This window comes from Orbicella franksi, chromosome 7, assembly GCF_964199315.1.
Source record: "Orbicella franksi chromosome 7, jaOrbFran1.1, whole genome shotgun sequence".
Lineage (NCBI taxonomy): Eukaryota > Metazoa > Cnidaria > Anthozoa > Scleractinia > Merulinidae > Orbicella > Orbicella franksi.
In genome coordinates this window covers 26,669,609-26,682,061 of record NC_138151.1, presented here as the reverse complement: position 1 = coordinate 26,682,061, position 12,453 = coordinate 26,669,609, and the positions used below count along the sequence as shown (strand labels likewise).

Genomic DNA, 12,453 nt, shown 5'->3' with positions numbered 1-12,453 from the left:
TTTGTCACTCTTCAGTAAACATGCCTTGTCCTTCCTCAAGAGAGAAGACGAATAGCAAGAAGTATGATTCTCTCACTCTGCAGTAAGCATGCTTTGTCCTTCCTCAGGTTTTCCAGGTATGGAGGGTCAAGAAGGCCCAAAAGGTTTAGAAGGACCAGTAGGTGATGTGGGAGAGCGTGGTGAGAATGGGCTCCCTGTGCCTGGCCCAAAAGGCATGGATGGACCTCCTGGACCTAAAGGCTTCAAAGGAATACAGGGAGAGGTTGGAGCCCAAGGACCTAAAGGTAATAGTGCTGTGTTATAGCTGTCATTACACCTGATTTAATTACTCACTGTTAACTGTCAAGCAAATTTCACTCCTGAATTTGTGGATCAAATTTTCTGCAGCACTGTTGATTATTAATTATTTTTGGGGTTGGTACAGGTACACTGCTTATTTCACAGAAAGGTGCATGATACAAGTATAATATTACAAAGGCATGTGTTGATTGTAGTGGGTTGCCCTAGAAGTGTCTCTTTTTAATGCATACTAAGCATGCTGTGTTAGCATGTTGTTAGTGTGCTTAATCACCTTTATCCCTGTTTTCCCATGGAGGGTCACATTTGCCCATAGACTGTGGTCACTCCTGGTTCAGTTCCCCCAAGCTTTTGGCATATCTTTTGTCTTACCATCTTATACCCTGGCCTTTATCGTGTCTGATCCAGCCTGTGCAGTGCTGGGGAGATAAGAAAGGTTCTGCCAGTACTTTTCTTCTATTTCCATGTAGTGGGAGAATAAGTGAGAAGTTTTTTTTTGCCTATCATGAAGTCATGTCCAACCTGCCACAGTGCTGTCCCCTTCAATTATGCCATATTGTTGTTTGTATATGTACTTTTACCTTGTTGCATTACATCCTACACTTAGTTTGAATAAGTGGAATAGTGACATTAATGTAAACAAAGTTTCTTCTATTCGTTCATCTATCTTTGTTAAGAATTTTAGCTTTAAAGATCTTTAATAGGAGACTGCAGGAGAGGCTCTTTGATGCAGTGCCGTCAACAAAAATGATATAAATTGTTTAAATTTCACTTTAGTGGGAATAATAAACAATTGTTACCAGCGGTGCTGTCCATTGTTGGATATTATCTGTATTTCCTCCCCTAGCCACAGACTCTGAAGGGAATGTTTGTTTTAGTACATACCAAAAATGTAGGAGAAAACACCCCAGATATTGACACAGAAGACTGCAGAAAGTCCTTAGCAAGACAGTTGGGTTGGAACTTGAAACCAAGAAACCCAGCCAGCCAGCCAGAAATTTTGCTTGAGGGAGGGCCAAAGTTGCCCCTGAAAACCTTTTTTACAGGCCAATTTTTTTAGGAAAGGGGCCAATAAATATTATTGAAAGCTACAGAAGGAAAAAATGCATCAGGGTACCAAGGAAAGTAAAGCAGTTTAGTAGGATCTATGATAAAATTTGATAGCAAGTGCTTTTTGAAGTGTTTCTACTCAATAAACTTTCTTTTGAATCAGATACCATTCATTACAAGAGAACACTCCATAGGCATACATGACATAGTCAATGATCAAGGGTTTGCAATATGTTATAGGGTGATTTCAAACATGGTCAGCCATTCGGTAGTTTTCTGATGTGAGAGAATAAATACAGCAAAGCAAAAGGACATATTGAAAGATTCTCAAAAGATCTATCTGAAAAAGCAAAAAACAATTTTTTTGAAGAATGATCAATTTTGGGGTATGCTGATACCTTAATGAAGAAGGAAAATATGTTGAAAAGTTATCAGTTTTAATGAACAAGTGGAAAGGACAGTTGTAAGGGGAGGCCAGAAGCTGCTACTCTATTTGTCATTTTATATTTATTTGGTCAGGGAAATTTTATTTTTACCAGGGGAAAGTCAGAGAAAAGTCAGGGAATTTTGATAAGTGATGTCTGTGGCAGCCATGATATATTATCATTGAATGCTGGAAGGAACATTCTCAAACTCATTAATAATTTGTCAAGTAAAAACAAAGAAAATCACAACCGTGAAGAGGGTTTGGATACCCAATCTTAATTAGCATAGATTTTGACGATTTAACTTCTCCATTTAATCCTTAGTTTTTGTTTTGATTGAGAAGATATATCAAACACTCAAGACAATGTTTCATCGGCTATCCAAACACCTCAAATTTCATCAAAAATACTCCACTGCATGTGGTATTCTCTTCTCAGTGTTTGGATATCCCGATGAAACGCTGTCTCTCGTGTTTCATGTATTACGTCCAAGTGACTGTGATTTGAACAGTGCTTTTCCTTAACAAGGAAGGCTGTAAGGGAAGTTGAAGATTGTGACTACATCTGATGTCTGTGACAACCATGTTTAAGGGATTGGTTAGGCAACAGCGTATTTTAACTTTTCAATTTCTTGTTTGTAGCTGGTCCAGTGTTCTGCCTAGAGAATGTTTGTCCATCCCCTAAACCTGGTGGCCAAGGACCTGTAGGGTCAACTGGGGAACCAGGAGAACAAGGACCAGTGGGTGAAAAAGGTGAAAAAGGAGAAAAAGATAAATGTCCCGTTTGCCGTCCTGGTCCAAAAGGTTTTAAAGGAATAAAAGGCAATGCTGGTGAGCCTGGAAATGCTGGAGAACCTGGGCCAGACGGGATCAAGGGTCCTCAAGGGCCTACTGGCACAAGGGGAGCAGATGGCACAGCTGGTGTACCAGGACCACCGGTAAGTGCATGGTACTTGTGATTAAGCCCTAGGTTATCAATGCAACAATTGATTCTGATACCGGGTCATTACCCTGTCTCAGAAATAATGGTACTGAAAAACCATTTCTGATTGACAAATTCAGCCTTACTTGTGAAAATTTGTGTCAAATGAGTGTTTTTCCTCTATGATAGTCAACAAATAGAGCAATTCTTTTGTAATGACTCTGGTTATAAACAAAGCTTAAACATTCATCATATCAGTCAACTGCCATCTTGTTTCCATCCCAGAATGCATATACAATGCAGTCTGGAATGGACATAAGATGGCAAATGACTGGCTGATCTAGGGTGAACCAGTGAATTAACCTCTTGTTTTTCATCCCAGGCTATTGGTTTGTATGACTGTTTGATTTCACATGGCATCCACTGCAAATTCCAGGAGGCATGAAACTTGATGAAGACAAAATTTTGTACTCATTTTGAGAGGAATCAGAGAACTGGTTGTTTAGACTAGAAAAGATACCTGTATGCCACATTACATAAGCAATTAGCATCTGTTTCATTTCCTTTTTATTTCTAATGGATTTTCGTTTTCCTTTTATTTGTGTCCAGAGCAGGTGTGAGATTTTAACACAGACATTTTTCTTTATTAGTTGTTTCCTATGATCACCAAACATGAAACCAAATAAGTGTCAACCATGAAAACTGAAATCCTAAGGCTTCCTTAAGCAATAGACTGCTCTTTCTATGGGTTCACCAACACAATAAACCTATGCAGGATGTTGTGAGAACACAAGAAAAGCTTAGAAATAGTGAGCCATTGGGTGTTGTTTTCGAAACATCCTAAGTGGTTTATTGCTCCGCTAAGGCTATATAAAGAGCAATCTATTGCTTTTGTAAAATAACTGGAAAAAGTTTTTATCAAAGAGAGGAAACGTTGTCCTTTCATGATCAAGTTACTTATTATCAGCAAATTCATGAGGTGATACAACAAACTGTCATTCTAAACTGAACCATAAATGGATTTGGCATAGAATTTTTCCCTTGGGGTAAAACATCAAGCATTATATTGTGACCAACTTTCCATAGAAATTTCTATTTATATGTTAATTGAAAAGATATTCCTGTTTTTGATATCTCAGCCAATGTAAGCTGCAGCTTTCTGAGTTCTATTGTTCTCTTGCATTGCTGCCACATCGGTATACTGGTACAATAAACAATAGGTTTTTTTATCAATCAGACCATGCGTAGTATATCAGTTATTTAATAGTCACATATAGCTTGTGGGTTCTTATTGGTCCTCCTCTTTAGGGTGCTAAGGGCTTTCCAGGTCCCCGAGGGAATATTGGAGAAAAAGGTGAGAGTGGCAAGCGTCCAAGAGAAGAACTGTTTCAACCAGCAGGTCTGCCAGGTGAAGTAGGTGACCGTGGCGAAAAGGGAAAACCTGGTCCTCCCGGAAATGATGGTTCCCCTGGTAACAATGGTAGCTTAGGAGAGCAGGGTCCTGAAGGTCTGCCTGGACCACCGGTAAGAAGTGTATTTTACGCCGGGGGCTTAAGGAAAGCCAGGGGGAGGGTAATTGTTCAAGTACACAGTACCTAGTTTCAGCTCAAAACCACCTTTTTTATGATAATGTTTTAGTGGCATGAAAAAAATACACCTGTATATAAATACAAATGAGCGACAAAAGTGTTGAGACACTTCGCAGTAAAATTCGATTTTTGAGCGTCTTGAAACCATGCCCCCCTTCCCCCAAACAGTGTTGATTTTTCTATTTCTAAGACTGCACAGACCACAGCACCTACACAACATTGAATTGGGCGGCCAGGGGTATCAGGGGATTAACGCTTAAGATGCAAATAAAATAGAATAAGGGGTTAAAATATCAAAAAGCATCATTTTCTAAGTATCTCAGCTACTTTTGTCACTCATTGTGTAAAATACATTGATTAGAGAGGAAATGGAGGAAAATAACCATCTAAGTGAAAATAGACATACATGTACCCCATACATTGCATTAAAATGTACTGTAAAACAACAAAAATATGTCGGTAAGAAATTGCTTTTCCTCAGGTATGTTTAATGAGATTTTACTGTCACGCCAGTAAAATATAGTTAATGGAGCATGAGGTACGTTCTCAATGAGCCGTTCATGGCGGCATCGCTTTCTATAGAGCTATTGAGCAGTTGTATTCCAAAGGTCAGCAAACTGTAAGCTTTATTGTAGCTAGACCTTAAACATTGTAGCTTTGTTACCTTCAGAACGTTCTAATGAACCATAGCATTGGTGCAAAGCATTAAAGCGCTATTCATCTTAAAGATGTTACATGTGCTAGGGTAAGCTGCTCGGTAGTACAGCCTTTCCTACTGGCTTACCAACAGATGAATGCCTACGTATAAAAGCTCAAACAACTGTTCAGAGTCCATTTGCAGTTCGTCTAAGCAACATAGCTATTACTTAAATTGTAAGTCTATCATTAAATTTTCCCTCCCTCCCTTCCTTTGGAGACAAGGTTGGTCATGTATTCCTGCATAATAAACAAAAGGTCTCTCCTGAATGGTGCAGTTAAGTCTGTGCTGTGACTCCCCCCAAGCTTGTTGTCTTTTCATCACCTTTGAATGTCGCTTGCTAACCGATACTCTTGTCTGATCCAGCATCTGCTGTCTGCCATTCAGTTTGTAGTGCTGGGGAGATATGTGAGGTTGTTTGTCACGCTATCGCCAGAAGTCGCATAGGCTAACCAAACGCAAGGCAGTGTTCCCCTAGTAACACCATCACAAGTTGTTTGTATTTGATTTAAAGCTCTGGTTTTAACTTACTTTCATAAGGAATAACATCATTAACTAGCTTATTAGCAGTAATCATCGGTTCCTTTGATGTACCATAATCCAGACTGATCTTGGATCACTGATTCTGATCCAGATCACCCCAAAGAAACGCACCTTAATATTTGTATAATTAAGACGAGAAAAATAAAATACAAAACCAATCCACTCACACCACAAGCATCATTATTGAATTATCATACACCCTGATGTATGCTGAGTTTGGCATTGTGGCTTTGCTAACTATGTTAGTGTGGGGAATTTCCTTATGTATCCAATTCATTCCCAGAGACACTGAAGACTCACTCAATATTCACAAGTTGCTGTTTATTCCACTGATCGGCCCAAATTCACCCCAAAGATTACAACAATTGATTCAATTGATCATGCATTTCATGCTGGAAACAAGATATCACATGATTTGAAACTAGAGATGAAATCAAAATAGCTCAGTGGCTTAGAAACAAAACAATAGTCACGAGTTTTCATTAGTATGACAACTTGTCACGCTACGGTCACAAAACATTCTCCACATTAGAATTTCTCTTGCATTCTGACGAGTAATTAACTAGTCATCTGGCCACAGAGGAAGTTCGAAAATTAGCAATATTTATTAACTTATTAACAATTTTATTAATTAATTAACAATTATTGATTCTTGCCTTGGTCTACATTTTTGAGTTAAGATGCATGGACACAGTTTTGAAAGTAGAAAAGAAGCATAAGAGTTGCTCAAGGTGCAGCCAACTTCCCATGTACTGGAGGGGGGGGGGGGGCGTACATCATAACTCCTCTATTTAATTAGACCACTTCTTAACATCATTGTTTATTTTAGCATTGGCATTGGAAAAACTTTCTCACAAAGCAAAGTTAACTTTGCTCACACCATGAGCGTGCATCACTGGATTATGACGCATGTTTATGAATACCGAGTTTTGATACTATGGCTTTGCTATAGCTAACTGTCATACAAATCTATTTAACTTTATATAATAGGTCAAATTATTCTTGTATTTTGATGGTTCTTACTTACGATCTATTGGAGGACAGATGCACTGATGACATTTTTAACATTCTTTTTTCTTTATTTAGTATATAAAAGGAGTAGATTCCACGTTGTCATGTGTTTGTTCAATAAGACATCAAAATGTGATTTGTTACTAGTACTGAACACTGAGATGCACAGCAACATGGAATCTCTTTGTTACAATAATATCAATTATCATTGCCTGAATGTCCTTAAATATTAAATTGTTTTTGTAGGGAGAAGATGGTTCTCCTGGAGTTGATGGGGATCCTGGTGTGCGTGGCAATAAAGGTGCAGATGGCCAAAAGGGACAACCTCCTATCTTGCCAATCCCCGAAATGGCCAAAAATGGTTCAAAAGGTCAGAAGGGTGAGAGAGGAACTGATGGAGCCAAGGGAGCAAAAGGATCAACAGGGGGTATTGGAAATTTAGGTATGAACATTCAAAATTTGTGAACGCATGTTACATGTTCCAAACTCCTTATGGGTTTAATTTTTGCAGCTATCATTCACTTTTCATTTTAGTACAGCTCATTTGTGATGTTTATAGGGGAATTTTTGTTTACAATTTTTACCTAATTAGCATTAGTACTTCAGTTCAGGTAGAGCTGCATGTGCAATGATATCGGCTCAGAATGTTAAAAGGGCTTAGCATGATTAACTTTTCCAAGATATTTGAGCCCTTTGCAAGGTATAGAATTTGTATAACACAAACTTAAAACGTCTAAATTCTCGAAAATATATGGACTCATTAGCACTCACTGCAAAATCCAAAGAGCTAAGCATTTCTCCAGTTACTATGTTAAACAGGCTCTCTACACTTCTGGAGTCAATTATTGATTAGCAAAGTGGAATGCTATTGATATAAAATGTAAAAGATGACATCAGCAAACACTCCCCTATCAAGTTAAAGAGTTCACAAAAAACCTAATTTACTAAAAGCTATCGAGCAGAATTTCCATGATAAATGTTGCTGTTCGTACCTCTATTTGGCACTGTGGTAATCTTTTGATAGATCAAAATTTGATCTAATTAATGTGTATTTTGGCACTCTTAGGAGATAACAGCAGGTTCCCTAGCAGAGAGCTTTCCATACATGTATATATGCTGTTTTTGTCGTTGTTATCACAGGTCAATTAAAAATTGGCGACAAAGGTGAGTCTGGTGTAGAAGGACTGAAGGGCAACACAGGTGCTATTGGTGGAAAAGGAGAACGTGGCTTACCTGGGCCTGATGGACCCAAAGGGCTCCCAGGAGATGATGCACAAGGACCCGCCGGTCCTGCAGGTCCAAAAGGTAGCTGCCTTACCGCTGAGTAATGATTACGCATTTTTTTTATTATTATGCAAGGTGTCAAGCTTTAGGCTTGGTGGTTGATCGCACTAATTTAAATCTGGATTGAGTTGTCCCTGTGGTTGCTCACCACTCTCGCTCAGAGCTTCTCTTCCAGAAGTGTAAAATAGATAAAAGATACTTATGTGAAACTCAGTTGTAATTACATCTTATGGCTGTGTAGCATCCTTGAGTCATGCAACAAACCAGCTTTTAAGTTACTATGACAGTGTGAGCTGGGGACTACCTTACCTCAATTGTTAATTATACCCAAAGGTCCCTGTGGACACAAAGACGATCATAATACATGGGTACCACTCAGAGGTGTAAATCCTAGTTTAGGTGCCGAGGTTAAAAAATCAATGAATCAGAGATAACAGGTTGAAAGCATGATAAAATGTTTGAATTTGTGTCTTAAGTGTCAATATGTCTGATGTGTCAATCAAACTCTAATGTCTCGCCTTGTGTCAAGAGTCAATTTCTGACTTATCAATCTATAAGTGTGGTGTCAATTAACTCTTCATCAACAAATGCTATTATTATGGGTACGTGCGTGTACCCATAAGAGAAAAAAATCGCCAAAAATTTGCGTTACTTCCGTTCGATGCCAAATTTGGACAACAGGAAGCTGACATAATTACCCAATCACTGGGCGATTTTTAGGTGAGACAAACATCAGGCAAATTCATGTCACGATGGCGGAGTTGAATCGGGTGAGCTTAAAATGATTTGCAAAGATTCTGATGATGGTTTTTGACCAGGACGACGTTCCGAAGGGTATTTCAAGTAATTAGAAAGTAATTTTTACAGTAATCTGGAAATAAAAAGCGAAAAATTGAGGTAAACAAACTTACGTGAGTCTTCGCTCGTGGTCACCCATTTTAGCAGATGTTGTTCAAATGTAACTAAATTCCCTTCGGTTTGCCATTTTTACCTTAAGAATCTTGGCTAATGATTAAATTATGTTCATGTCAATCGTTATTGAAAGTGGAGAGCTCAGAAATCTTGAATAAATTCTTCGCTTAGTTGACTTTTTGTTGTGAAATGAATAGGCCCTTTGCAGCTGGGGTCACGTGACCAGATTTTTCCTATAAAATTTTTATATTATGGGCTATAACTTAAAGAATGTCAGAAATGGAAAGAGCGCATCGAAAATACCAAAATGGCCAAGTTTGAGGGCCCTGGAATTAAAGAGTACGTTTTCACGACAGTTTGAATTTTCGGAAAATTTAGAGGATTTGTATGGAAAATGTTGCTGGAGAGCAAGAGTTTGCTCTCCAACAACTTTTTCCATACAAATCTTCTTATTCTTTTAAAAATTCGGACCGTCATAAAATCTCCCTCTATAACGATGGGAGCCTCAAACTTGGCCATTTTCATATTTTCGATGCGTTCTTTCCATTCATGGCATTCTTTAAGTTGTAGCCCATAATTTTATGACAAATAGGTCACGTGATGGCTTAGCTGCAAAGGGCCTATTGATTCAGGGATGCGTAACATGAGACTGACTGGGGGTTTCCATAGTAACGGAAATGCAATATGTTTGTTTACGTCCAGAAAAAAATCGTGGTTAATTTAAGATCAGGTCGTTTTTAATTCGGTTTTCAGGATACATTTGGTTATAGATCAGGGAAAATACTCTCTTTTGACACTAATTCTGAAAATAGTGTTCTAACAATATTTTTGGTTTTCCAACTATTTTTTAGCTTTTATATTTAATTCTATGGTTTGCAAAAAAAATTATCATCAAGGTAATGTTAGCTTCCATGAAGGTAAATGTTTTTTTTTCTATTAAGTATATTTTATGCCCTTTCAAATGAGATATTACAGGCTACAGTACTGTAAATACCTGTAGAAATATTAGCTAAAGAATATGATGGGTTAATTATTAATGAAAACCTCCCGTCAACAAAGAGTTAATTAATGTCCAACATTGTAGTCATGTCACCTTATTTCTGATGTATCAGTCTATGTTTGCTGTGTCACACTGACTGCTCTATCAATCTGTCTGATGTGTCATTCTTTGGGTAATGTGTCACTGTTGGATTGTTAATCTCGTATACTCACAGGTATAAAAGGACGGAATGGCTCTAGAGGTGCTGTTGGTGATATGGGTGATCAAGGCGTGATAGGCCTCGAGGGCCCACCAGGAGATAAAGGAGCACAGGGCATGGAGGGAGAAGCAGGTGACAGCAGAGATGGACCAAATGGAACAAAGGGAGAAGATGGACTTAAAGGACGCAAAGGTGTTTTATTTACATTCGTTTTATCCACTGGTTGTAAATCAGAAAAATCCACACACCCCTAATCAATGGCATAGTGGAAATTCTTGCATGAGGGAGGGTTAACCACTATGTGCATTCCTAACTTGACAACAGTTTTTGGCAGTTACAAAAAAAAAAAAGCCCCATTGTTGCTGAACGAGTTGTGGCCATCTTCATGGCATTATAGCTAGTTAACCATAGCAACAGTAAAACCTATTACCAGGTAGAAACACCATAAGTTTTAGCTTTGAGTGCCAGTTTTGAGTTGAAGCCAAATTAAGGATGTTTTTAACATGTACTCTCACCATGGTAGCCTACAGTAGTATGCCATAAAGATAAATCACTAATGATTGAGCATTTGTGCAGTGCTAATAATTTGTAACATCTCCTCATTAAGAGTGGTGGTATTATCCATCCAAGTGTAACTGCTGGAAAGTGCCAGAAACTTTTGTCAGCCACCTTAGTGGACACAACAGCCATAAGTAGCAGTATTTTGGTATTTGTTTTGTGCTCTTAAATGGACTTTTTGTTGTGTTGTTCTATTACAAAGTTATATACTTTTGAGGTCTAAAAATGCACCTGAAGACACTAACATATGTCTACTGGCATTTCTATACATCAAGCATGCATTAATTTCTTATAAAACTATTCCAATTTGTTATAATGGTTGTTGCTGAGGTATGAACATGTTCAATCTGTTTCATCAGGGATCAAAGGTGAACCTGGCACTGTTGGATTGCCTGGTGTGCCAGGTGGTCCAGGAGAAGGTGGATCTCTAGGTCCAAAAGGATTACCAGCAAATGGCACTGGACTGCCAGGACCCCCTGGCTTTAAGGGTCCACGGGGACGGAAAGGAGAACCTGGTGACAGTATAAGTGGGCCCCCAGGAGACCCTGGGGTCATGGGACTACCAGGTGTCCCAACAAAAGGTATTTTGTACATTGAGGTTACCCCTGGTATGGTACAGCATCTTTGAACTGGATGTTAACTAATTTCCAGAACAAGAACACTTAAACAGCACAAAGACTGATAGTTACAGTAGGCAAGCTTAGTAAATAGACTTATTACCTGACATAAGGACAATGCCCCCTTAAAACTCAAACCCAATTTGAAGTCTTGGAGGGTAGGTACTGTTAAGGTAGAGACAAAGGATAGCAACAATCCCCGCAGCAGCAAGGAGGTCACCATGGTAACTAAGCCACAGCTCACCTCCCAAGGTATCCTACAGGGTAAGGGTAATGTGTCAGTGGGGTTAGCTGGACTCGACCTTGGCGGTGGTCTACTAGCCAAATACCACTGGATTTTCAGTTTTGGCTGGTGAAATTCCCTTAGGTACTAGCCATGTTGACTACCAAAATTAAGTAGGCAAATTTCTTTGTCAACTGAATTAGGACAAAATGGTAAAGTAGATAAATCATACCCTGTATACAAGGGAGACTGTTTTGTGCTTGAGTTACTCTGCCTGGCAGCATTTTTATCTTCTGAAATTTGAATGAAACCGTTTTCAGGTGAGAAAGGAGAACCTGGAGTACAAGGCAAAAAAGGAAGCAGCGGAAGCCCTGGCCCGGTTGGACCACCTGGACGAACAGGTGATGTCGGGCCTGTTGGCAACACAGGTGCTGCTGGACCGCAGGGCGAGAAAGGCCAGACAGGAGTAATTTGTGAGTGATACCAATTATTATCTTCATATGTAGTGGTAAATGTAACCATAAGACATTACAATCATCATTGGCCTACTGTCTGTTCCTTTCAGTTTAAGAATCTAGAATTTTTCATTGTTGCTAGTATTTTTCCTCTCTTCCTATCCCCTATACAGTGGAACCATGTTAATACGACCACCTTCGGGCCATGGAAAATTGGTCGCATTAACATGGTGGTCGTATTAAAGGGGTTCTTTAAATAAGAAAATGACTGACTGAGCTTTTTTGGGGCCAGAATAAAGTGGCCGTAATAACAGGGTGGTCGTAAGGCGGGGTTCCACTGTAGTTATTTGCCAGCAGCTTCCTTTTGTAGTGATTAATAACATAAAATGTTTCTGGAGGGCAAAGCTTCCTTGCGTCCATACAAAACCTTCTAATTTTTGCAATATTCAAATTGTCATTAAATGTCAACCTTACATAGCATTGGTCTGAAAATTGGTGTTCTGGCTCTTTCCAGTTCTGAAATTCCTTTAGCTGTAGCTCAAAGTTTAGATATAATCAGTCACATTACCAACTGTTGCAAAAAGGCCTATTGCAGAAGAAAAATGCACAAAATCGTCTGGCTATTTCACATTTTATTTTGTAGATTAATAAAACAGTAAGGTTATCGACCTT

The 12,453-nt window shown here is 38.9% G+C and overlaps 1 protein-coding gene across 1 annotated transcript in view; it reads left to right on the top strand.

Annotated features, from left to right (window-relative positions):
* The window catches only part of LOC145492246 (uncharacterized), a 64,489-nt gene that overhangs the window by 35,505 nt on the left and 16,531 nt on the right, over positions 1-12,453 (top strand). The window contains exons 23-30 of the mRNA XM_081471612.1: positions 108-284; positions 2,414-2,709; positions 4,002-4,217; positions 6,780-6,975; positions 7,674-7,838; positions 9,944-10,120; positions 10,846-11,067; positions 11,647-11,799. Of these exons, the coding sequence (XP_081327738.1) occupies positions 108-284; positions 2,414-2,709; positions 4,002-4,217; positions 6,780-6,975; positions 7,674-7,838; positions 9,944-10,120; positions 10,846-11,067; positions 11,647-11,799 (1,602 nt within the window). The remainder of the gene's footprint in view (positions 1-107; positions 285-2,413; positions 2,710-4,001; positions 4,218-6,779; positions 6,976-7,673; positions 7,839-9,943; positions 10,121-10,845; positions 11,068-11,646; positions 11,800-12,453) is intronic.